At 39.7% G+C, this 27,643-nt stretch overlaps 1 protein-coding gene across 5 annotated transcripts in view; it reads right to left on the bottom strand.

The window, feature by feature from the left end:
• The window catches only part of ATRX (ATRX chromatin remodeler), a 147,353-nt gene that overhangs the window by 27,168 nt on the left and 92,542 nt on the right, over positions 1-27,643 (bottom strand). For all 5 annotated transcript variants that reach the window (XM_090060998.1, XM_090061001.1, XM_090060999.1 and 2 more), the window contains 9 exons: positions 21,239-21,376; positions 20,733-20,908; positions 19,186-19,303; positions 12,744-12,874; positions 12,311-12,399; positions 11,961-12,133; positions 4,330-4,483; positions 3,907-4,007; positions 979-1,087 (listed from right to left, as the gene is read on the bottom strand). In XM_090060998.1, the coding sequence (XP_089917124.1) occupies positions 979-1,087; positions 3,907-4,007; positions 4,330-4,483; positions 11,961-12,133; positions 12,311-12,399; positions 12,744-12,874; positions 19,186-19,303; positions 20,733-20,908; positions 21,239-21,376 (1,189 nt within the window). The remainder of the gene's footprint in view (positions 1-978; positions 1,088-3,906; positions 4,008-4,329; positions 4,484-11,960; positions 12,134-12,310; positions 12,400-12,743; positions 12,875-19,185; positions 19,304-20,732; positions 20,909-21,238; positions 21,377-27,643) is intronic.

Here is a 27,643-nt window from a genome sequence, read left to right as displayed (position 1 = left end):
CATGAAAATTTTAGTTGAGGTCCTGGCATAGGATCCTGAAAAACCATTTCTCCAGAACTATGTTCAACTGCCTTACCACTGAGACCAGTCTTTGTCCTCAGTTTCCTGTCACATTCACCTGACACTTTTTCATGTGTGCAACAAGAAACAGGTATATACAACAGCCTCTTTCACTATGTTACTCTCATTTACTACCACAATACAGTCCATCCACTAAGAAACTTGTCTTTAAATACATGATTGTATAACGCATATGCATAAAGACGAGTGTATACAAGTTCTCTATACATCCTTAGTTTTGGCATTTCCTACCCTAAATTCTCCACATAACAATCCTAACACCTTATAGCATATGTGATTTCTAATTTTTAAGTGTAAAATTATTTTACTTGATTCTACAGAATGAATTTGTTTTTTCAATTTAATCAAATTAAATGGGAACAAAAAGTAAGTTTTTGCTTCTCCCCTCTACTAAAAAAAAACAAACAACCCCCTCCCCCAAAACCCCTTTTTCTCCTGTTTGTGTGGGTCTTTCAGATTCCCTTTGGAGTTGGAGGGCTTTAAGGCAATATAAAACAAATAAAAAATGTCAAAAGAACTGAAGGGCAGGCATCTATCTTCAGCAGCAGCAGCAGAATTTGAATCTTGAAATCCACAGCATATCACAGCACTTTGCCATCTGACTTAAGAGTACAATATGCACCTGCCACTAGAGGGGGATGAAGATGCCCTCTGCAACAAGGCATCAGAGCTGTTCTGCTGCCTGGAAAAGGAGGGCTGAGACTGTGGGAAAGTGCTCCATTCCAGGTTCTACAGCGAAGCGTTACTGGTTAAAAATACGACTTCTGTCCATCATAGGGAGGATATTTTTGTACCAATCTGAAGTTAATTGAGTTGGTTAGTTCAAGTAATAAAAAAAAAGAGAGATGGAAAATAGGAACAAATGTTAAAAGTTACATATACAAAACCAGACCTTACCTCACGTTAGTTTCGTCATTAAACTCTTCAGCCCATTTCTTTCTAGACTGAGCTGTAGTTGAACCATCTAAACGATAGTAGTCAATATTTCTGAACCATTTTCCTTCACCTAGAAATTTGAAGGACAGGCGATTACAAAGATATTGGCACAATATAAAAATACTAGGCAGCAGTCTTGTTTTTATGTTATTTGTTCCTCAAGCGCAAAATTATGCAGAACCCATGAAGAGATGGGTTTTGATAGGACATGGTGTTGTCTTGTACCAGTTGTGAAAAGTCCACAATGCAAGATGTACCATGAAATACTGAAAATAGGATTACAGAAGATAGTATAGATCATGATTTGGGACAATAATTGTCCTGAGCTCTGAAAGCAACAGGTGATTTGAGAAACTCCCCATATCCATAGGCAGCTTTACCAATAATAAGAAAAGCAGATTTAAAATGACTCAAGAATGAAATTAAATGAATTTTGGAAATAAGATCCTGGCCCAGATAGTGTCCCATGTCTAGCTGTATTTTCTTCTTCCCATGGAGATTTTGCTGTTTTAAAAAGTTACCTAAGTGATACTTCCAAGAACAGTTTTACTTGGTTTGCAAATTTAGAAAGACGAGGATACAATCAGGATTTATACACTGAGGTCAAACTTTAATTAAATATTTTTAGAAACCTTTAGTTAGCTTTTCTAAGATTTGCCTGTCTCTTTCCCCAGTCTGTTCCCTCCCATCCCTTCCCCCTCCCTTGTCATCTCAAGTTTCTAGTGGTCTGGACATGTTTGCAACAAAATCATCAATCAAGTTTCTTGTTTAACCTCAGTGCAAAAGTTAATTTTAAAAAGTAACTACATTTAACCTTTAGGCATTATACCAGTAACCCTAATTTTCTAATTGATCTTTGTAGCTTGCATGTTTTCAATTACTCTAGGCTTCAGTCTCTCTGATACAAATTGCACCCTTAAGTAAATGCTTGAAAGGAGATTTCAAAAAGTCAAGGTCTAATCATTTTGGAACTGAAATTTAGAACAGCTGCTTGAGTTTAATTAGCCTGTGAGTTATGGCTACTTCTTGCCAGATGTAAAAAAATTACAGCTGATAGAAGCAGATTTTTTTCCTTCCCTTTTAGAACTAACCTTTCATTTTCTCTGGAGGTCAAGGTTTATTTACACAAAATGAACCCCACTGTGTCATCGATTAAAATCAGAGCAGGTCTTGTAGGAAGTAGCATTGCTGAATGATGATGAATTATGAGAAACTGCATGTTAACTCATGTCAGAAATGTCTATATTTAGTAAATCTTGTGCAGAATTGATAACCTTGTTGCACATCAAAAGAACCACCACAAACAGGAAAAAGCAAAAACCTTGTAAAATTAGCCCAAGTGATATGAACGGGCTACACCAATGTAGAGAGCTCACAGAATCCCAAGACAACAAATGGTGAGAAGCTGAGCAAAGGAGAAATTATTAAGTACACCATATGACTAATAGAGCACCAGCAGGGAGCAATGAAAATACAAAAAGAAAGCAGCTGAAGAACTTAACCTGACTGGCTAACTAACTGCAGTACAGGTATTTTTAATCGCTTGTAAACTGTTCAAGATTTTTACACAAAAACAAGAATCTTTGAAAGCGATGGTAGAACTAAGGAGTTTCCTTCAACATCAGCTATGTGAAATAGCCACTTCCAGGTAAAAAATAAACTGAACTGAAGTATTAAATACATGAGGAGTAATTAAGTAAAGCTTAAAAACAATAACCATGTCCCATATTCAGGAACATGGAACAATACGTGCATACAATACATACATAGTAGAGAGCAGGTAAAAACTCATCCATCAACGTATACACGTCAAACTGGAAAACTTAAATAACTTTAGTTGATTCAATCCAAAAGATTTAGATATTGGAAACATTTCAGGTGACAGATATGCTCCCTATGATGCAGAAGATAGGGCAGGGGAGCACCACAGATGAAGTAATTCAGAGCCATGAACTTCTGTAGGCAACAACCTATGTAGTCAGATGCTAGGCATGAAAATTCATGCCTCAGAACCAGTCAGGTCTCTGATGCTACCCTACTCTGACTTCTGCCTGACATAGGTAATCACATCTCCCCCTCCTTCTCATGGGAGATAGTTCTGAGCAAGAAACAGATTTGAAACCAAACCAAAGAAACTTTACTCTCAAGTATACTTTTTGGTGCTTTGAGTAGCTGAAAACTATGTTTAGAACAGAAATATCAGAAGCTAATAACATTAATTTTTTTCTATAATACTTTACATATTTGATTAATGACTGGATCAGGCTGGAGTCTTCTAATCCTCCATGGATACTAGACTGTAGAGAGAGAGGGTAATCAACTTCCTGCCCCAAAAGTCCATATATAGACCACAAACCATGATGCCTTTCCAACTGCAGAACTGGCTTCCACATACACAAGAATACATATAATTAATTGTTTAATAACTAATTTTCTGAATGCCTTCCCTAGGTAAAAGGTATTATCTTTCTCCAACAGATGTTACCATCACCAAATTAATTATAAAGAACATATTTTAAAAGTGGAAAGATGGAAACAATAAAAACATATAGGTCCAAAATATGATGAATAGCTACATATGACCTTGCAATACCTTTAAGTCATCTGAAGAAGCAATTCTATACTAAATTTTTCCTTCAATAAAATACCATGGCATATACTACCATTTTAAGGGAGACCTGATATTTCACTCAAAAAAAAGTTTAGGCCTCAGCATGTCAAATGGCAGGTTCTCCATAAGATCATTCCAAAGGAGGAGCAAGGAAGCAATAAGTCAGTTAAATGAATCTATCCTTAACCCAATTAAAATCCATACACGTACAACTGGAGCAGAAAACTTAATTAAAAGGATACTCCCAGTCTCTTGGGAGATCTAGAAATCACACTCACCTTTATAAATAGGTTTCTCTTTGTCAGTTTTCTCTGTGCTGGCCAGCTCAAGAAAGTCTTCTATCAAATCCAGTGATATTAAAGACTGGCTAAAAACTAGACTGGAGAGAGAAAAAGCAGCATACAGCATTCGCCTCTAACAATTTCAGCAGATTTCATTACTGTTTTCCTCGTCTTCAGCCTGGATATTATCTTTAACACAGATTAGCTTTTTAGACTGAGTGAATCTTGCTTATCTTAAGATAAAAATAACTTAAACAAACATAAATATTTCAGACAAACTGAGCTATATCTTTGAGCTCAACATAAACATTAAAATGGGCAGATGATGAAGTAAACTAAGACAAAATAATATATTTAAATAAGAATCAAAATAGAACACAAAACTTCCCACAAATTGCTCATTAAAAAATCCTGACTTACACTTTGTCACCAAGTTCCTCTGCCATACGAAGTATTTCCAAGAGAAGAACCATTTTCCCAGAATGCTCCAATATTTCAGCATCTGCATCAGTGACAAAATCCTTATACCAGTCTGGAGCTGGGCTTCCTGGGTTGGAAGAAGATGTGGCTTTACCTGCAAAAGAAAGATATTGTTAAATTAAATAGAACCTCCTTAACAGGAAGGCTCCAGACTGTCTAAAATTCAGATGCTTAAAAATCCTTAAAGTACAAACTGGTCTCTGCAATCAAAGGTTTTGTGTTTACTTGTACTGACGGCACCAAGTCAAGGATCGGCTAATGTACAACGGAACTGGTTCAGCTTTACTAATGATCAGTGTAGCTCTGCTACCTGTCTTTTCCCCAAGGGAGTATTTATCCTTTACCCTCAGCTACTGTCTCTCCTAAAACTCAGCCAAATGTTTTACCTGGACGGTACAGTTGTTTCAATTCCTTTTAAAATCAAGATCCTAAATTTCAAGCAAGGATTTTTATTTTTTTTATTTTTTAACAGGAAAGCTTATCTAAAGCCATCCACATAGGGCTATGTAGGCTTGCTCCTCAAAATATATCTCGCTGTTGTGTTTGTTTTGACGTACATTAAAATCTCTCGGGCCATTTCACTTTATTAAATGATCCACTACAAAGGCACAATACACAATAATAAATCTCAGCAACCCAAGTTTGGGATTTGTTTTGTTCTCTTTAAAAATAACAAATCAAGAGCAAAAAGGATTTTTTTTTTTTTTTTTACCAAGTCAGAACTACTAATGATATCTTCCTAAATTTACTTAGAAAGAGATTCTAAAAGCCAAGTTTTTAAAAATGGATAAGCACAGAAGGGGCAGATTTTTCATAATAATTGTATGCAATCTTGTAGAACTGTTCACAGTTATGACTCTTTGTGCTGGAAATAGTACAAGTACACAGAAAGAGGTTTCATTTCTTTATGGAATATAAATAACTTCTTATTTTGAATATCAGATCATAAACAGTTCTTTAATCCACTGTTTACATAAAACTTCTAGTGAACTGATTTAAGGTGCTTCCAAGGTCTTAACAGCTGAGTTCTGTGAAATTAACAAAATGATACTTTACAATATTTCCCTTGTTTCATCCTTCCTAAAAATAAAAATGATAAAACAGATGAGATGAGCAGAATTATAAAAATTTGCATCTCACTATTTCTGTGCTGAAATAATTGTACCCAAAAAAACCAGGCAACATCTGTTTTGCTATAACTCCCCTAGTTGACGCATCTGGAATAGAGAATGCCCTCCTCCTAGAGAGAGCTTTATCTCTATTCAGAAACACTACTGAATTTGAAGGTTTATTTGCAAACTCATAATTTGATCCTGAAATGCAGACAGGAATCAGGGGTTGTCTTTATTTATGTTACCCAAATTCTTTTTATAATGTTGCATGTTCCTGGCTTTAATCTTCATTGCATTAGTGTGATACATATTGATTTATTAGAATTACAATACAAACATTTGTTCACTTTAAAACTTTGATCTTAACGCACTGTTTACTTACATAGAACACTTTTCTCCTAGTCTACTGGTAATTCAAAACATTCAACTTTTAAGAGCACATACAGCAAACTAGCTGAAAGGAAGATCCATCATGGCTGAATAATCACCCCCAACATCTCAGTCAATATCCTCTTCAGAATAGAGGAAAGAATTCTCTCAAGAGGGTAATTTCTCTGTACACATTTTTAAGAGTAGTTCTAAATGATGTTAAAGTTGGTCCTTAATGCGACCTATTGTGACTGACTTTGATCCAATGCAATGGAACCATTTCTTGTTGACACCAAACCGAACATAGAAGAATGAAGAATGCAAGCTGCGAACACTTTAATGATCAGTGTCCTTTTTTCAAAGTTTGAATCAAATAGCATTTCAGTGTACTGGAGCCATTTGAATTTCTCTCTAATTTTACCAAGATCACAGGCCGAGTATATGAAAAAGCCAAGGGGTATTTAAAATACTACGGTTAAGGACCCAAGGAAAAAAAAAGTGATCAAAAAGGGCACCGGAAGCAGCCGTCTGCTAAAATGTATATAAAACACACACTCCTTTCAAAATGAAGTCTATAACTCAACTGAATTTCAGTCTATGCAGGAGAACCACTGAAGCAAATTCAGTGCCCACTGGCAAAAAGATGAGCCATAAGCATAAACTGCAGGTGCTAGCAGGGTGCCGTCCCCTGCCCCCAAAAAGGGATAATTATTAATTAGTTGTATTACAACAGGTTAAGAGCTGCAGTCGTAGACCAAGACGCCACTGTATCAGACGCTATGCATATTGAATAGGAAGACAATCCCGCACCAAACCTAGTAAAAAAAAAAATGAGCGCCAGCAGATGTAGATAAGCATATGTGAGTACCAGGAACAGTAAGATACTATTGATTAGCAATGATAGGCAGTGGTGTTGCTACCTCAGTGGCCTAAATGCTGTCAAACTTCTTGCAGGCATCACAGCAAAGAAGAGTTTTTAAAGAAGCATCTGGAGGAGGACATAGTTAAATAGTTTTGCAGATGTCTTCCCCTTCAAAAGAACAAGCAGCACTCTGGCAGCAGGCACAATATGGTGCTTGTTTGAAAATTTAAAAGGGTGAATGACAGAAGCTAGCATCCTGGGCCAACTACTGACAGGTGCTAACCTCTTATTAGAGCATGACAAATACTGGGAAGCAGGAGAAAAAAATTCTCCCAGATTATCTGAACGTGCTGTGAAGGACTCTGGAAGTGAAAATAAATGGCTTATATTAAGCGGTAGACAAAGAAAATTAGCTGCGTTTGGAAGGGATACAAGCATGTGAAAGTAAGAAAAATAAATAAATAAATAAATAAATGTTGCAGATTGGGAGAGGCTTGGTAGAATATAGGCACTATGGTAGAAGAGTGTCTATATTGGTAGAATATAGGCACTATGCAGTGATTGAGAAAGGAAGTAGTAAGAAGAGTAAGACTTGGGGCAGATTACCAACACTGCAGCTCAAGTCATTGCATTGATTAGGAAGGAGGAGTCCTGGAACAAAGAGTTAAACACATATGATGGGACCTGAATTTGTGCTTGAAAAGTCAGATTACCTGGTGATAAAAGTGTAGGGGGTGAGGTGAACAACTCTACAGTCTTAGCCAATGTACAGATGTTCATTTTCTACTCAGAGATTTGCTGTTCTCCTAGTAGGAAACAAAAGCATGCAGACATTCAAGCTTTTTCTTGCACATCAAAAATGGTCACTCCAGGATAAAAAATAACCCAGGAACAAACAGGGTTAAATCTTTCCTGGGGAGTTTCTCCTGGGAGACTGAATACCTGCCCACTTTCTCCCTAGCCTAACTCCTCCTGGGGACCAGGATAAGTGTAGCCAGAGGAAAGGCTCCCATGTCTTTGAGACTGGGTTCTTTGATCTGGAGAACATGTGGAGGCGGTGGGGGGAAGAAGGGAGGGGGCAGCTGCTCCCTCCCTGCCAGTCATAGACAGGGAGGGAAGGAACTGCTTCAGCTGCTCCCCACCTGCTTCTCACACCACAGTTCTCAGCGTGAGAAGCAAGCTGGGGCTTTGCTGTGCTGCTCCTTCTGCTGAGCTCCTGGATAGGAGGAGAGCACTTCTCCCTGCCAGCTTCCCTTTGCCCTCAGCCCCACTCAGCTGAGTGCTAGGGATGGCAAACAAGGCTTGAAAGCCTGGCTCTCAACCATGCCAGCTTCCCCCCCCAAATCTCTCCTGCTGCTTAGCTGAGCAGCGGGAAGTGATTTAAAAGCTGGAGGGACCAGCAGCCAGACGTGCACAGGCTTTCCCCCGAGAGGCTCGCCATGGTGGCTGAGTGCTCACTTGCCTTCTGTACTTCTCCAGGTCAGCCCAGAGGAGGGCAAAGAGCAGTGACTATTCTCTCGAGGGGGAGAGCTGGGAGGCTTCCCACCATGGGAGAATTTCCCTTCTTGCCAATCACATGATTGGTGGGATGTGGCGGAGGGGGCATTCTCCTGGGGCTGGGACCCTCCCAGAGCCGTCTGTGACAGCTGCTGCTTTTCAGCAGCTGACAGCTGTCACTTGACAGCCTGTCAATTAACAGGCTTCCCTAGATGTGGGGGGAGGGATGATGATGATGATGATAACAACCCTCTAGTGCCTCCTGGCTGAAAAGCTTGCCTGTGAAGTTCTCTAGTCCCGGGGCTGGAGGAGTGTCTCTTCTGGTGGGAATAATTTCTGCATGCAGCCCTAGAGAACTCCTATAGAAAGCGGGAATGGGCAGTAAGCAGGATCAAACAAACAGAGGGATATTGATAAGGTACTGAGAAGAGCACAGCTGGTGGTGTCAAAGGCAGCTAAGAACTCATGGTAGAAGAGGAAGAAACACTGGTTTTGAGTTTTCACTAGGAAGCCTTTGGTGAAAGCTATTTCAGAGCAGTGCAAGATTACAGAAGCTTAAAGATGCAATGAAGTGGGGATCTCCACAAGAGGACTGTAAACAGCACACTCAGGCCCTGGATAACTATGCTAATTGAAGAACTCCAGATGCTTTTGAAGGGTTCCAGTGAGGGTATGGACATGCATGGCTGACAAAACACTTAAAAATAACCCTCAATAAAAAAAGAGGAATATTTTTTACTCATTTCCTCGAAGAGCTTGCTAAAACGTCTGTAGGGGCCAGTGATTCTCTGACATTCCCAAGAGCTGTCCCACTGTCCTAGTGGGACAGCCTACAAGTACTTTCCTGTGTGCTCATCTATTCTGGGGAACCTCTGACAATTTTGAGGCACTCCAGAGATGGGATGGGTAGTGAGGCCACACATTTGCATTGAGCAATTGCATCAGGATTCAGATCAGTCCAAATGCATGTCTCTGTCCATGGCTTCAATGGATCAGAGACGAAAAGAAGAATAGGTGGGCAAAAGAACAGTAGCTGGGATGAAGCCACTATAAGAAGTGGAGAAGTCAGAAGAGGAGAAGCTTTTGTATATGTGATGGGAGGGAAGAGAGAGAAAAGAATGGGGTATAAAGAATGGGGTATAAGATTAATGGATTATTAGCCAATATTTTACTTTGCCCATAGGAGAAAAATCAGCCAGATCCTGTACCGGGAGGGAAGTTCAGGAAACCCTTGCTGTTCGTGGGTTCGACATTTGCGGTTTGAAATATTTGCAAACGCCAAACCCGCATCTTAAATGCACTTAAAAGGAGCTCCTCGGAAACTCCGTGCTTGCCACTGCCGCACTCCCGCCACTAGTACCACCAGCACAGCCATGCCCACCCAGCTGCCAGGGGCACTGCGTTCATGAACGAAGACAAACGTATCCGCCGTGAATGGTGACAGTCTCCTGTAGATGGAGGAGGTGGGCACTCTGGCCATGTACAGAGTCACCACTCTCCTAGGAAAAGCCACGAGTGTACAGGTGTCCAGGATTCGTGTCCCAGAGCAAAAATGTCTGCTTCAAGAGAAAAATAACCCAGGGTTAAAATCACTCGCAGGAGAGTTTCTCCTAGTGAATGTCTATATACATCTCCTTCTGAAAGAAGTCACATTGTGGTCCTCCAGAAACCCAGGGTGCTTTACTCCCCACTTCCCTGCAGTGTGCCAAGCAGGAAACAGAACACACCCCCTTTATGATCCCTACATTGTGTTGCAGGGAGACAGGATGATGCTGAGCAGTCTGAGTTGGCCAATCAGGTCTTCCCTGTACCATCTGTCTCCAGGCAGACAGAAGGAACCTGCAGAGATGAGATGCATGTGCAAGGACCCCCTGGCTGTGCAGTGTTAACACTGCAAGCTCTCTGCTCTTCAGGGGCTCAGCATTCAATTGTCTGTTCAGGAGATCCTGGGTAAGTTTCTTTATTCAGAATACAAACCTGGGACAATTCTCCCAGATCATTTGAACATGTAACTTATCCCTGTGATCACACTTATCCTTTAAATTAATACCACAACAAACAATTCAGTTACTTCAAATGGACTTATACATGCAATTGGACAAGCCTGCATACAACCACCTTAACCCTGAACTTGCCTACAAAAGACATGCTATAAATCAATCTAGAAGTAGGACCCCTTTCACTAAAAAAATGAGGGAGAAGCAAATAGGTAAGCCTCTCTCAGTGTACCAAGCATCCATGTTGAAATTAATATATATAAAGTCAGATGAAGTAAAAAAAAAAAATAATACAACCCTTACAGTTATGAATTACATTTGTAGTCTAACTAATCAAAAACAACATAACAACAGTACTTAAAAGGAGAGCGTCTAACTGCTGGCAATACATCCCAATATATATTACAAATGATTACACATTTATAACTGTATTTTGCCATAACTACTTACATTTTCAAATTCAATTTTAATTTTCAAAATTTCCATAAATACAAATTCTGCTTTTTTGATGATAGCAAAGTTATATTTATTTAGGAAAGGTTATTTCATTCATAAAACGGTATGCCATCTGTCATCTTTAACATGCACTTGAAAATGACTCATCACTCAGAAGCAGCAAAAGACAGCTAAAATATTTAAGTAAAACTACTTAAATCATGTTTACAGATGTAGGTAGGCTGATCAACTTACTCTCAAAAACCAATCTGAGTCTCTGTGTTCTATCCACCTGTTCTGAGATCCTTTAAACCCCCATAGGTTTAAGAATTGAAAAACAATAGTTTTCTATCATTCAACAGCATATTTCACCTGTGAAATCTACTCTGAAATTACTTTACGATTTACTTTGCAAGAAAAAAAGGGGGGAGGATTTATTCTATTATACTCCATAAGAAAACTTTGACTTGTTAACTGTTCTGTCACAATACAGGCAACACAATTGGCTGGACTTGCAACACAATTGGTTCCTGAAAACCTCGTCTTAAGTCAAAATGTCGTAACAACCAATTTTCTCATACGAAACAATGTTATAAATGGGGAATTGGTTCTTGAACAAGGCCCTATACCTTATTTTCACCAAAAATACCCCAGAATTTTGTACTCGATCAATTATAGATGAGTAATATAGCTACATTAATGTATTTATATTGTAAATAGCAATCCTATTGATTTGGAAGGACTTTTTTGAGGTGACTTTGCTGGACTTTTTGAACTATTCTTGGCTGAATTCTTCTCAGGAGTCTCGGCTGCAGGTTTTTCTGGAGTTGTGTCTGCTTTCTTAATGAAAGTGTTTAAGGAAGTTTGGACAGATGTTCTCCAGGGAGATGGGTGACACAGCCAACTTGTTCGCTGGCATGGTGTCACATTGGATCAAGCATTGTAAAAGTTGAAACTAACGTCAATGTTGAAACAGGGTGTCAATTTAGAAACGTTGTAAGTGCGAAATGTTGAATGTTGAGGACTACCTGTATTCTTTCACCCTTAGAGAGTGATGCTTCTTCTATTTTTCAATGGGTAAATATTATTAGAAGTATATTCTTATATAATAAAAAAATTGGTAGGGTGGGCTAGAACAGAGAAACAGTTCCTTGAATTGAGATGTCATCTTTCATAACTGAGTGAAGTGCAAGTTGATTGAACATAATTTCCCCACTGACTTGTCATGAATAAACAAACCATATCACTTTTCAAAGTGATGCTGCACCATATCCTGATTTCCTTGTGGATTATACTTACCCTCCTCTGATTTTATAGGAATAGCAGGGGCATTTGCAAGGTCCTCTGTATTTCCTTCTCCACCTCCACGAGACCTTGAATTCCAAACTTTAATCACTTCAACATCATTATCACTGCCACTGCCACTTGAGCTGCTCTCTTTCTTTGCTTTTTTCCCCTTGGATTTTTTTTTCCTAAAAACATGAACATTGTATGCTTATTATTTAAGAAGTTACCATTCAGAAAACATAAGCAATAGTAAAAATAAAAATGTTGCTTAATTGCATTGAACATTTACTTAGTCACTTTAAAAAGGAAATGAAACCTACTGATTTTGATCATGTACAATTTACATGAAACAAACAATTTACTTTGCATAATCATCAGAGCTTAAACTCATTGAAGTTTCGTCAGAATCTGAAGCAATAAAGTCATCCAGACTATCTTCATCAAAATAGCCCTGGAAAACAAAATTAACATTCTTAGAACATCGATATCACTGGTATTAAATAACATCATCCAGACTGAAACCTTTTTTTAAACACTTAAGCACCTACTTATCCTTCATTTAAATAATAGCAAGGTCAGTGAAAGAGCAGCCTTCCAAACTGTTTTAATAATGGCAAAAGACTCAGAAACAAAAAAATGCTAGCCATGGGTAAACAAAGCTGGCAAAAATCAGTACATCCCACAGCAACAAAAATTTCCATTCGTTTGCCAAAACTCTTCCCAACACTTGGTAATGACTCATTCAGAAAGTTTACAAGGGAGGCACAAGTATGTATTTTGATATACCTAATTTACCTTATTTTCTTTGCTAATATAGTCCAGCTGCAAACACCAAGGGTGAGTCCAGATTCTACTTAACATCTGGAAGTCCTGAAATAGTTTAGTTCCAGCTTTGCCTCTTCCACCTTCACTGCTGCTACCTACACCTGACAATAAAGTTCAGATTTTAGAACAAAAGCTTGAATGAGTTTGCCACAATTTCCCCCCCCTTTGAATAACCCATTAGATCTCTGCAGTGTTCTCTCCAGGTGTACACCTTACATTTTAGCATCTCTTGTAAAAGTGGTCATATTACTTAGTTACAAGAATTATTTTTCCAGTTAAAATGGTCAAAATTAGATTTTCCCTTCCTTCTTGGTAATGAGAAACATCTTAAGACGACAATTATATCCAGGAGCGTACTCTCCAGTCAAAATGAGTTCACTAAAATCCTGTTAGAGGGCACTTATTCATAGTTAGGTTTTACAAATGGCATTGTTTTAAAAATGGTAAGATTTATATTTAGGTTTCAATGAGTTCAGTTGATTATTCTGATGCAACTGTTTCTTCATATGCTTTGTAACATTCGCAAGGCATTACTGTGTTAGTGTAGACCAGCCAGAAGGTAGATAGATAGATACTTAATATACTTCATTGTCTAAGTTGAAATGAGTGCAGAAAGTAAACAGAATTTGTGTATTTAAACTTTTCTTGTTTATAGTTTAAACTGCTGGTAAAGAAATGCAATGATTTAGAGTCCTTAAAACTCTAAATTTTCCCAGCAGCTCATTTAAAACCTTTGTTAACAAGAGTACTAAGGACATTATCAAAGTAAAATGTAAAAGTAAGTTAAATTAGGTGAGCCAAGCTGCTTTTTGCCATTTTATAAACATTTTACACGCTGGTTGTCTACATATACAGTAAATGCTTTGTTATCCGGCACCCAGGAGGGATGGGGGTGTCAGGTAACAAAATATGCTGGTTAACTGAGAAGCCTGAACAGGCGTCTTTGCCCGTTTGGGCCGCTGCTCCTCCCGCTGCATCGCCACCCCTCCCACGGGTCCTGAGGGACAGGGAAGCAGGCCCCGCACAGACTGCTATGCTCCGGGCTATGGGGACTTGGAGAAACCGTAAGTGCCACAGTGGGCACTTCCAGTTTCACTTTACCTTACAAACCAGCATGCTGGTTAATAGAACATGCCACCTTGTAAGGTGCTGGTTAACAGAGTTTTTATTGTAGTTATACATGTTCTTAGCTAGTAGTTATATACGTTCATAAAATACCAACTTTGGTGATACGGCTAGAAAAGTAGTTATGACAGTTTATTTAGATGCTTTGACCTGTTCTTACCACAGCAGAAAAGTCACATGCTTTAGAGTGTCATTAAGGTAACAATTCCTATAGCTCTTATATTTTCTATGTTGTTTCCTATATCCAGTTATTTTTTCTATATTTTTGAAGAACAGAAGCAGTTTTCCCTATCAGAAGAGAAAACTTCCTAAAACTATATTTTAGTATTCTCTTGAAGCATATCCAAAACAGAAGTTTTCTTTTTAAACTTTTACTTGTATTTGCAGCTAAAAAGCCTTCATAAGAAGGGCTTGCTTTCAGATATTTACTTCATACAAATCAAAAGTTACACTTATTTAGGTCAGAACTACTGAAACATAAAACTAATGAAGAACATCATCCCGAGTCCTGATTTCTTAATGCAGAGCATAGCATTTAATTTAGAAATCAGTCACCTAGCTTAAAAGGTAGTGGCCTAGAGACAAAGTAACACTTGAAGACTGAAAGTCTAAACAGATTTGTGACAACTAACAGTCCTTGAGTGAGCTGGGGAAAAAACCCACTAATAACTAAGAGCAAAGCTACATCCTTCAGGTCTGATTCAAAGACTATATAAGTCTATGGGAATGTTTTCTCTGACTTCAGCAGGAACTGGATGAGGCCATTAGAGGCAGTTTGCCTTCAATCTGCAGCCTAATAAATACAAAAAACACACAGCTGCACTTGTACCCATACCCACATCATGATATTAAGTGAAGTCTTCAGTGGCAGTATAAAATAAAAGCCCCAGGTCCCTTTCTGCAGAGCTGCTGCCCACCCCATCAGTCCCCAGCCTACACTGGTGCATAAGACTGTTCAGTCCTAAGCGCAAGACTTTGCACTTGTCCTTGTTGAACCTCATGAGACTCCTTTTGGCACAATCCTCCAGTTTGTTCAGGTCACTCTAAAATCAGGGGTGGGGCAAAATGCAACCCACCAGGCCATACCATCTGGCCCACAACTCTGCCCCCAAAATTTAGGAAATACATATTTATCTGCCCCTGGCTGCCTGTCATGCAGCCCTTGATGACTTGCCAAAACTCAGTAAGCGGCCCTCCACCTGAAATAACTGCCTGCCCCCGCTCTAAATCCTAGCCCTCCAGCATATCTATTACTCCTCCCAGCTTGGTGTCACCTGCAAACTTGCTGAGGGTGCACTCCATGCCATCTTCCAGGTAACTGATGAAGACATTAACTCACACTGGCCCCAGTACCAACCCCTGGGGCACCCCACTTGATACCGCCTGCCAACTAGACATCGAGCCATCGATTACTACCCTCTGAGCCCAATGCTCCAGCCAGTTTTCTGTTCTTCTTACAGTCCATTCATCCAGCCCATACTTCCTTAGCTTGCCTGCAAGAGTACTGTGGGACACGATACAGAAAGCTTTGCTAAAACCAAGGTATACCACATCCACTGGTCTCCCTGCACCCACAGAGCCAGTCATCTCATCATAGAAGGCAATCAGGTTGGTCAGAAACGATTAGCCCCTGATGAATCCATGCTGACTGTTCCTAATCACCTTCTCTTTCACATGCTTAAGAGTGGATTCCTTGAGGATCTGCTCCATGATTTTTCCAAGGGACTAAGGTGAAGGTGACTGGTCTGTAGTTCCATGGATTCTCCTTTTTCCCTTTCTTAAATATGGGCACTAGGTTTGCCTTTCTCCAGTCATCTGGGACCTCTCCTGATCGCCAGGAATTTTCAAAGATGTTGGCCAATGGCTCTGCAATTTCATCAGTCAACTCCCTCAGTACCCTTGGGTGCATCCCATCTGGCCCCGAGGACTTGTATATGTTCAGCTTTTCTAAACAGTCCCTAATCTGTTCTTTTGCTACTGTTGGCTGCTTACCTCCTCTTCAAACTGTGCTGCCCAGTGCAGTAGTCTGGGAGGTGACCTCGCCTGTGAAGACTGTGGCAAAGAAGGTATTGAGCACTTCAGCCTTTTCTGCATCCTCTGTCACAAAGCTGCCACTCCCATTCAGTAAGGGACCCACACTTTCCCTCATCCTCCTCTTGCTACCAACTTACTTGTAGAAACCCTTCATGTCCCTTGCTAGCTGCAGCTCCAATTGTGCTTTGGCCTTCCTGACTTCATCCCTGCATGCCTGAGCAATGCTCTTATATTCCTCCCTACTTATTTGTCCAAGTTTCCACTTCTTAGAAGCTTCTTTTTTGTTACTCAGTTTACTGAAGAGTTCCCTGCTAAGCGAAGCTGGTTTTCTGCCATACTTGCTAGTCTTCCTGTGTATCAGGATGGTTAATTTCTGCACTCTCAGTAAGGCTTCTTTGAAGTACAGCCAGCTCTCCTGGACTCCTCTCCCACTCAGTCTGACTTCCCAGGGGATACAGCCCATGAGTTAAAATCTGCTTTTCTGAAGTCCAGGGTCCTTACTCTGCAGCTGTCCATCCTTCCTTTCCTCAGGATCCTGAACTCTATCATCTCGTGGTCACTGCTGTCCAAGTTACCATCTGCTACTACATTCCCCACCAATTCTTCCCTGTTTGTGAGCAGCAGATCAAGAGAAAGGCCCCTAGTCAGCTACTCTACCACTTGGATCAGGAAGTTGTCCCCAACACTCTCCAAAAACTTCCAGTTCTGACCTATTATAGTTTCATAGTTTCATAGTAGCTAGAGTCGGAAGGGACCTAGGTAGATCATCTAGTCCGACCCCCTGCCTTAGCAGGAAAGAGCACCGGGGTCAGATGACCCCGGCAAGGTGCTCATCTAACTTCCTTTTAAAAATCCCCAGGCTAGGAGCCTGCACCACTTCCCCTGGAAGCTGGTTCCAGGCCCTAGCCACCCTGACTGTGAAGTAGCGCCTCCTAATATCTAATCTAAACTTACCCTCCGCCAGTTTGTGACCGTTATTCCTGGTCACTCCTGGCAGCGCACGGGGGAACAGGGACTCCCCCAATACCTGCTGATCCCCCCTGACCAGTTTGTAGCAGGCCACAAGGTCCCCCCTTAGCCTTCTCTTGTGGAGGCTAAACAGGTTCAGGTCCCGTAGCCTATCCTCATAAGGCCTGCCCTGCTGACCCCTGATCATACGAGTGGCCCTCCTCTGAACTCTTTCCATATCGTCCACGTCCCTCTTGAAGTGTGGCGCCCAGAACTGGACGCAGTACTCCAGCTGCGGCCTGACCAATGCCGCATAGAGGGGGAGGATCACCTCCCTGGACCTGCTCGAGATGCATCTGTGGATGCATGACAGGGTACGGTTGGCCTTCTTGACTGCCTCCCCACACTGCCGGCCCATGTTCATCGTGGAGTCAATGACGACTCCAAGATCCTTTTCCGTCTCCGTGCTGGCAAGAGGAGAGTTCCCCAACCTGTAAGTGTGGTGCCGGTTCTTCCTCCCCATGTGCAACACCTTGCACTTATCAGTGTTAAACCCCATCTTATTCTCATCCGCCCACCGTTGCAACCTGTCAAGGTCAGCTTGTAGCCTATTGCACCCTTCTAGTGCACCCACATCCCCCCACATCTTAGTGTCATCAGCAAACTTGAACAGGGTGCTTTCTACCCCCTCATCCAAGTCACTGATGAAGATGTTGAACAGTGCAGGCCCGAGGACCGAGCCCTGCGGAACCCCACTGCCCACATCCTTCCAGGTCGAGAAGAACCCATCCACTACCACCCTCTGGGTGCGGCCCTCCAACCAGTTGGCGACCCATTTGACCGTGTGGGCATCGACACCACAGTCTCCCAGCTTTTTGATGAGGACAGGGTGAGAGACAGTGTCGAAAGCCTTCCGGAAGTCCAAAAAGACTACATCCACAGCAACCCCTGCGTCTAATGATTTGGTGACCTGATCGTAAAAGGCCACCAGGTTGGTCTGACAAGACCTGCCACTGATAAACCCATATTAGGCTATACTAAGATACATTAAGGAGAACTCTCCATGAAGATTTTTGTTTTTAACCACACTGCTTTTGGAGGATATACAAAACAATTAATGGTCCAGAAACTGAACAACAACTTCTAAATAAAACCATTGTGTGTGCAATGACTGAACCACATCACTTCTCCATAGTGTTCCTTGCTGTTTTGCTGCAGACATGCACCATAGGCCGTGATTTTGCTATTAGCTTCTGAAATACCCTTGTATATCTGGAATGCTGCAGAAACGAACACAATATAAAAGATATTTTCCTTCAGAGCATTTATGTAGATAAGAGTCACTACATAACAGATTATATTTTACAGGCCTGACTACAGGTAAGCTCGATGCAGAGTCAAAGTTGTATCTGTTGCGTTTTGGAGTACACTTCCAAAGCCTTCTTTTAAAAGTAGAACAGCGAGAATGCCTTTACTTTTTGGACTCAACTTTATTATAAATTAATTATGTATACCGGACTGTTTAGATCTGTATCTTATTAAAGACAATAGCCCAGAAAGTATTTTAAAAAGAAACCTTGGTTGGCAATTTATCTAAGTTTACTACACCACACTATAATCCAAGTAAATTAATACAACACCGCATATTTCATACCAAAATTTAACATCTGAGATAAATCACAATTTGATATAGGATACAAAAAGCCTTATCTGCCTTTTCTTGATAAACTTGAGAATGTTACTGAAACACTATAACCCCTACCCACCCAGCTGCCTACTACCCAGACCAGGAAATGTCAAATGAGACAACTGCACAAAATAAGCTAACACAAAGAATTAACAAGAATTGTCCCTAGGTAGCAAGGGCAAATAAGGCAAACTGCAAGCTTCTGAAAAACACCTTTGCTAGCACAGCTCTATTCTGCATTTTACTCTTGTCAATCTTTCTGATTATTTCACTACACAGAAGACAAACAACTGGTCTAGAACAAAATAAATAACTCTCTCTTCAGAGCCCCTCTGAAATTATTTACGTAAGAGATAATAGCAATTAATCCATATAATGAAGTTAGTTGTTTTATTTCGGAGAAAGGAATGACAAGCCACACACAAGAAATATGACTATTAGTAATAAGCAATAAATATTTCATTATATGAAGCTAAGTATTTTGCAGAATCAAGTTTCAGAGCAAAAACAGATTCCCACGCAAACAGGAGGGACCATCTATAGAGTTGTTTATGAAAACAGAGCAAAAAAATTAGGTGAAAATTAATTATGTTATCCTACTGTGCCGTAGTTACTTACCTGTTAAGTGATCCAAGTAGAACTGATAGAGTTTACACTGAAGAGGCGTCATTCTAACTGCAAGAACATACTCATGTTTTGGTGGCAGGAACTTAGTTAATGCAGTGTAATCTTTTCTCTGTAATTTTACAAAAGGGATGTTGGTCAAAACATAAACTCTACATTTTAAACCTTCTGACATATACAAACACTGTCTATTATCTAATGTATCTTGCTGGCTACTCAAGTGCACGCTACATGTATCACTTCAGTGTGCAAATTCCTTGGCATTTGTAGTGTCAGCTACAATTTCCATAATTGCTTCTAATCATTGCTTCTTTTCAATATGGTTACTCTTAGTGTGCAAATATGCGTAAGTGAAGCAAATAATGTCAAAGTTTATATTATGGGAGCACTGGTTCCGATGCTCCGTGAAGCTACTTTCAATTCTGAGGCGTGAGAATGCTTGCGTGTGCTTGCCCAGGCTCCTACCACTTCCTTCTCATTTTTTTGCTGCAAATTGCTGCTTCTCTCCATTTCCCTCTTCATCTTAATAGTATGCTGAGAGTTTCCAGGCTGACAAACTCCCCAGTTTGCTGTATGCTACTCCTTGTGTGGCAAGCTATAAGAAATTTGTTGACCTCCAAAATGGCTTAGATTTAGGACATCTAACCTTTTGATAATAACATTTTGGTGTAATAATTAAGATTTTCAGTGTTGTTGCCTTTTTTGTTTCTGACAGGAACAGGATAGAGTATATTTAAATACAACTGTCACACCCCCTTCTTGCTCTTAAGGGTATCCCTATGGCTTTCCATTTTTGATGTGCCAGGCCAGAAGATCCCAAACATTTCCAACATTTCCTTATTTAAAAATATCTTTATTTATATCTATCAAACTCTGCTTCATTTTTCATTATGACCATATGACTGATCTCACTCCATTCATAAGCACTTAACATCTGAGGCAAGTGCAACTGCTTAAACCTAAAAAAGTATACTGAGAAAAGTAAATATTTATGATGTTTAAATTAACAAACGGTTTATCCTCTTTGAATCAATCCTCTACCCCACATGAGTCTTCAAAATGAAAACCAAGTCATCTACATCAAATGACCAGTTCTCTATGGACCATCAGTTTATTATAATTTTTCATACAGGTACATTTTAAATATGCATACAAAATAAGTTTAGAATATTTCAAAATAGATGCTATGACTAACATACAGATATTCTACCCTATTACATAAATCACCTGTCCCATAAATGAGGAAAACTACTGCATTCGCCAGCTTCTACATATCCTGTCTAAAATATACTGGCATCTCAGTAAGAACTGTAACTTTCGGTTTATAAAATTTTCTATTTATGTGCTATTTCTGAATCATTCACAACTAAACTAATTGGTGAAAAGTCTAGTTGGATCAAAAGTGATAGCTAGCCTAATGAAATATACAGATAACAATAATACAGTCCAATGCAGACCTTAAGCAATGTTGTCCAAATGAAACCATGTTATTCAAGCCACGTAATAAAGAAACTAAACATTATAGAAAAGTATTTACATACCTGAACACATCCAGCTAACATTTCATATAAAATATGTGCACGCTTTTTCATTACTCTTACATCAACAGGGGTAGAATCTGCGCACTGACCATTCTGGATTGGATTTATAAAACGATTTCGGAATTCCTTAATTGATCCAAGCAAGTTCTCCTTGATAAAGTTAACCATGCAGTGATCTGGGAGAAAAAGATCAACTCCAGTTTTTTTAAGTTGAAGTGAATAGTTTCCATGAAAGTGTTTATTCTCAATTTAACAAAAATAGGAGTCTATCTCCCTTCTAAAAATCCTTTTCTGTTAAACAAGATAAAAGTATCTTCAATGCATAGACCCAGAAAGTAATAGCTTTTCATTGCTACTTAATTTATTTCATTAGCTATACTCTGGTGCCACTAGGAGTACAGAATACTTTCAATTACAATCAAACCACACTTTTTTTTTTTTTTTGCAATGCAAACATTTGTCGAAGAAGCCATTTTCAACTACAAGCCAAAGAAACCACTACTCACATTCTATAAGGTTATTCTGTAGTGGTGTTCCTGTAAGAATTATCCTTCTTCTGGATCGTATAGCATTCATAGCTTTAGAAACAGCAGAAGCTTCATTTTTTAATATATGCCCTTCATCACACACAACGAAGTCAGGGCCTAGAAGAAAAGAAGTTTAGTGATATTAGATAACTTGATTTTCTATAACCTGGAGGAATTTGATTAGAGAGAAGTAGTAAGCTGTATTAGTCTGAAGTCATGCAGAAGGCAGGAGAGGGTAGTACCTGAGAAAATTACTGGTTCAGAGATATACATGTATTCTTATTCTGAAGCCCTCTAAAACATATTATGTCTTTCTGTACCTATTAGTCTCTAAGGTGCTACCTTGCTCTTCTACCTGTAGCAATTTGGTTGTTTACTAGAGTGACTCTGTTCTAATAAACAGGCAACTATATAAATATTTTTATTAAATAATAAAGCCGCCTTTTATTTATTTATTTATTTATTTTTTAAAAGAGTTTTCAGGACACAAAGCACAATCATTTATTTTCTGTATTACAGAGTTATGCAGAATGAATTTAATGGTAATATTAACCAAAGTTTTGCAGAATAATGTTATGTGCATATAGATATCTTTATAAGTGATCCTTGTTTTCCCAAAGTTCAGAAGTGCAAATTTTTAAAGTGAGGTTACACAGTGCCATCTACTGGTGACGGATAAGTCATAAAGAGAACCAAAGTACAATAGGAATGTTTCCTATGAAGACCAGAATGTAGTATGCTCCTTAATGATGAGTACAATGTAAAACCTGATCTAAGTTATTCCAGTGATAACTCAGAGCTGGCCAAAGGTAAAGACCAAACTTTAGGCAAGACCAAATAAGTTCAAGGGTCTGGTTCAAAGCTTTTGTTTTAAAACATAATTGATTTAAATGTCAGGCAATGTAACCCTTAATTTTTTTTTTTTTTTAAATGCAATGTCAAAACATCTCAACCACTTTAATACAAACAATCCCATATTCATACTAGCTGAATTAGGAGTGAGAAAAAGTTTCTATGGGCTTTCATGGCCCTTGCAAACTAATGCTTATTTCTTAAGATTATCTTTATACAATTTTATCACTGGCTCATGCTATGTTTGTTTTTTCTATCCTGCATGTACAATGCATACATACTCCCGGTATGTTAACCAATAAGCAAATGCCAGGAATATATGAGGGAACATGCATAAAATTTAATACTATATTCCAGTCGCGGATTAAAGTTTATGGAAAATGTAACTAGTTAAAGTTAGCAACCTTTAAAATTAACTAGAGTTAAGTTAAAAGTTAAGTATATCCACTTTCAACTAGTTAAAAGGCAAGTTAAAAAGCAAGGAACTAGTTAAAAGTTAAGTTGATTCATAAGAAATGCGTGAAACACAGTGACTTGCCTCTTAGCATCATTTTTCATTTTCAAATGCAATGAGTGGGTTTCTTTTCCATAAGCCCACAGAAGCACACTAATTTACTTAGAACTCACCCTGCTTTACCTGAAAACAATGTTATACTTGTCATTCAGTTTTCAGAATAACAATTTACCAATACCTATGTAATGTTAGATCCTTCTCATCCTCTCCTTGTGAAGTACTTTGTAAAAGTTAATGCATCAAAGAGATACCAGAACAACAGAAAGCAGATATTCACAGCCAGGTGACAAATGAAAGCTGTTTCCACAGAAAACCTCTGCTGTTACATTTTTTATTGCTGAAAAGGTAACAAAGGGTATGAAATACATCTGAATGCCGCACTTCAAGAGGGATGTGGACAGCATGGAGAGGGTCCAGAGGAGGGCCACTCGCATGATCAGGGGGCAGCAGGGCAGGCCCTATGAGGAAAGGCTGCGGGACCTGAACCTGTTCAGCCTCCAAAAGAGAAGGCTGAGGGGGGATCTCCTGGCCTGTTATAAAGTAGTCAGGGGGGATTAGCAGGCATTGGGGGAATCACTATTCCCATGTGCACTGCCAGGAGTGACCAGGAATAACGGTCACAAGCTGGCAGAGGGCAGGTTCAGGCTAGATATCAGGAGGTGCTACTTGTCAGGGCGGCTAGGGTCTGGAACCAACTTCCAAGAGAAGTGGTTGCTGGCTCCTATCCTGGGGGGTTTTAAAAGGAGGTTGGATGAACATCTTGCTGAGGTCATTTGACCCCAGTATTATTTCCTGCCATGGTGGGGGGTCGCACTAGATGATCTACTCAGGTCCCTTCCAACCCTAGAAACTATGAAACTATGAATTAGACATAATGAAAGTGTCTGAAAATCAAAATTAGACTGAATGAGAAAAATCAGTTTAAATGAGAACGAGAATGTTCAGCTGCACAGCAGAAACTGTATAAACATGCTTACTGAACTTCAGCAAAAGCTGCATTTCAAAATTGACATCTGACAATTTTCTTCATGTGTCTCGCAAAACTAAGCCCCCATTACTGAACAATTGCTCTACATGGGCAGATAAGGGAATGCTTGTTCCCTCTCCTGCAGCCCTGTTGACTTCTGCAAATGCACAGAAAATGCCACATGAAGTAAGGAACTCTGGGGCTTGTAGTTCTTAAGAGACCATATCTCATAGATATGGCACACTACTCTGTCTCTCAAACAAGAAGTCCTAGAGTTTCAATGAAGAAATATCATTCCATGCAAGTCCTAGAGTGGCTGCGTCAGGAAAACCTCTGGGAAAGTCGGATTTCGATTTTTTTTTTACCTTTTAACTTATACTTTTAAACAGTTAAAGTTAACTTTTTTTTTTTTAAACTAGTTAAAGTTAAAAGTTGACAGCTGAAAAATGTAACTAGTTAAAGTTAAGAGTTAGCCATTCCTTTAACTTTTTAACTAGTTAATTAATTCCCATGACTGCTATATTCTGATGTGATGAGTCGATGGATCAGACTTCTGAAGTCCTGCATAATGTGTTTGCCCTCTGTGCTTTTCATGTACACATCGTTGTATTCTCCACCACTGTGACACAGACCTGTCCTTTTGACACTGGCATGACATTTTATAGCCTGTTTTACTACATTCCCTAAGAATGTTGAGTGTCAGCTACTTTGGATAGATCCCTCCAGACAGGCATCCAGCCTGTACCCACAGCCGCAGAGCTGCTAATTTGTTAATCTGTAAAACTGCTCAATGAATATGTTGTGCCAGTTCAGCCTGAGTGGGTGAAGTGTTGTTTTATTTTTTTTATGGGCAGATAGCATTGGTGTACTGGCATTAACAGCTGACATCACTAGTGCAGTAAAAAATAAACAAATTGTTCAATATTTGCAAGATCTTCAGTAGGAATAAAAGATGGAGTGTTCCTTAGATTTAAGAGCAAACCTATGATATCAAATATATTCTATGAGTAAGGCACATTTTAAAAATCCCTTCCTGAAAAAAAATGCATCACATCAGAACCCACTGACACACAGAACTGCGGAAACTCTTGTCATTTTTCTTGACTGATGAATAGTAGCTTGTAATTTACTTTAATAAATCAAAAATTCTTTCCAGTGTCAAATGCATGGAGAAAAAAGGTTCCCAATATTAGTTATTATTGCTGCAATGCCAACAACTGCTACATTCGTATCAAGAGTCTGCAACACACCATAATTAAGTCTTTGTCTAAGCCATAGCTTGCGTGGCTCCGATTTATCACTGTAAATGAAAATGAATGGCAAAAACTTGATATCCCCAACTTGTCTGCAAGATCCCAGGCCACAGCACGGTTGGATAGCACCTTTAAAGCCATCTGATTTACAAACATGATATCTGGTCTTAACATATTTGTAATCACGACAGACAACCCTGTTTGACAGGCATTCTCAGTTATACTGATGTGTGGGCATTAGATATTGCTAACTGCTGCTCTGCCAACAAAGATGCTAGCATCAGCAACTCTATGCAGAAATCAATTTATTTGTCAATACTTTATATGACTACTCACTGTCTGATGTTTGGTGATGTCTTACTGACATGGGTCTGGTCATGGGTGTTCAAGAAAGATTACTTTTTGTCAGTCTTTTCTAACTGATTTTTTTGGGGCGGGGGATGGGGGGGGGAGAGGAAGAGAAATCATAGGGAAACCTAACAGAAAGGGACCAGTCTCCTGCTACTGTCATATAATTGCTTTCATAAACTCTTCAGTCTCCATCTTTTAAATTAATTAGGTGTTTTTGTTCCCAGTATGCTTGTTGGAAGACTTTCTTCTAAGAATCTTTGATGGTAAGAAAGTTTCCATTTCCCCAGCCTCAATTTATGTATGACCAATCTGTACCCATTTGTTGTGTTAATATGTCTATTAGTTGAAAGAACTCTTCTATCACCTGCCACAAAGTATTTACAAACAGCAATTCAGTCTATCACTAGGCTATACAAATTACTTTCTTTTAATCTCCTCTTACATGACAGGCCCTCCATTCCTCTTCTTATCTCCTGATATTTCACCTATTGAAATAATCTTTCTTGAACACCCATGACCAGAGCAGTAGTATTCCACATGGGGTCCTATCAGCACCTTGCAGCACTAATATTTCTTCCCTATTACTGCTGGAAATACCTTGCCTGATATAACCTAAGGTAACACTGACAGTTCAATCACCCTGTGATCAACTCGTACGCTCAAGTTTTTCCCTTCTTCAGTCATTAACAAGTCTTGAGCTTCCAGATCACAGCAGCAATTTCTTTTATTAATCTGTAAGTGCATGACCCTGTATTTGGTATGACTGAATTTCATTCCTTTTCATTTACTCTTGTTCTGGGTCATCCAGTTCTTTCTTTAGGATATTCAATCCACCTCTGTACTGACAATACCTCCCAACTTTGTGTTATCATTAAATTCCATCAGCACACTCATACTTTTTGTGCCAAGGTCATTAACGAAAAATTTCAACAAGCTTGGTCTCAAAACTGATACTCAAGTAACTCAGCTAGTAATTTCTCTCCAGCCTGACATGTCCCCTTTCACCACTATCTGTTATCAAGTCCTCTTTTGACAGTTCCTTACACACTGGCAATTCCTCTATTAATCCCTACTCTTTCTAGTTTCACTGATAGTTCCTCATGTGATACCACTCTGAATGCTTAAATAAAGTATTAAGTGCGAGAGAGACATAGGAGGTGATAATGCCTCTACTACTTGGCACTGATTAGGCTTCATCTGCAGTACTGTGTTCAGTTCTGGGCTCTACATTTTCAAAAGAATATGGAGAAGTTAAAGAGCGTCCAGAGGCAGGTGACAATGATAATAAAGGGCTTGGAAAGCAAGTTGCATGAGGAGAGGCTGAAAGAGTTAGGTGTGTTCAGCTTGTGGAAAAGTGGCTTGAAAGGGGGGCATGACAGCCTCCTGCAAATATGATAGCAGTCTTCAAATACTTGAAGGGTTGCCATAAAGAAGAGGGAAAGCACCTCTTCTCTCTTGCTACAGAGTGGACAATGCAGACTAACGGCTTGAAGTTGCAGGACAGTAAGTTTAGATTGGATATCTGGAAAAACTTCGTCACTGTTAAAACAGTAAGGCAGTGTAACAGGCTGCCTAGGCAAGCCTTATACTCTCCATCCCTGGAGGTGTCCAAGAAGAGATTGGACAGCCACTGGTCAGGGATGATCTAGATGCAGCTATGCCCATGTTCTACTATGGGTATTTCCCATACTTGTGGGCTCTGCTGGTTGCCTCTGCCCTACCTTTTGGCATGTGTCAGAGTCTTTTTAACCCTCCCTCAGATGTACTTGGTGTTGGCTATACCCAAGGCTGGAGACGTTGACTCAGGTGTGCCAGTGCTCCTGCTGGGACCCAAACTGGAGGTTTCTGGCTAGAGGGTTGCCCCTCCTCTCAGGGTCAAATCAATTGCCATATTTGGGGCCAGGAAGGAATTTTACCTCATGGTCAGATCTGGTACAGATTCGGGGGGGGGGGGGTGTTTGCTTTTCTCTGTAGTGGGGAGCATGGCCCTCTACCCAGAAGCTCTCTGATAATACTTCATAGAAGCAGAACACAGGCTGCCACCATTCCCCTGCTTTACCTGCGGCAGGTGTGTGTTATGTCAGGGTCGATGGTAGTCTTATGCAGAGTTTAAAATATGGATTGTATAGGATGGTTTGGATAGGGATGATTCTGCCTTGAGCAGGGTATTGGCCTGGATGACCTCTGGAGCTCCCTCCAGAGAAAATAATTTAATATGAACAAATCATTTCTGAACTTTGTGGCATGACGGTTCACTTCACAAGTCTTTTGGTCACAAAACCATTTTACTGTTTCAAGTCAAAATTCTGTATCAACTTTCTCGTTTTGCATCTGTGTGCAAATGTCTCATATTTAGAATGATAAAAGAATCTATGGCTTAATTGCATTAATGAGCAAATATTTTCACAGAATTTGAAATGCAACAGTCTGCTCATGATGCTTACTAC

This window comes from Crocodylus siamensis, chromosome 8, assembly GCF_052110815.1.
Source record: "Crocodylus siamensis isolate JL-2025a chromosome 8, ASM5211081v1, whole genome shotgun sequence".
In the NCBI taxonomy this organism is placed as follows: Eukaryota; Metazoa; Chordata; order Crocodylia; family Crocodylidae; genus Crocodylus; species Crocodylus siamensis.
This window is presented reverse-complemented; position numbering and strand designations above follow the sequence as displayed.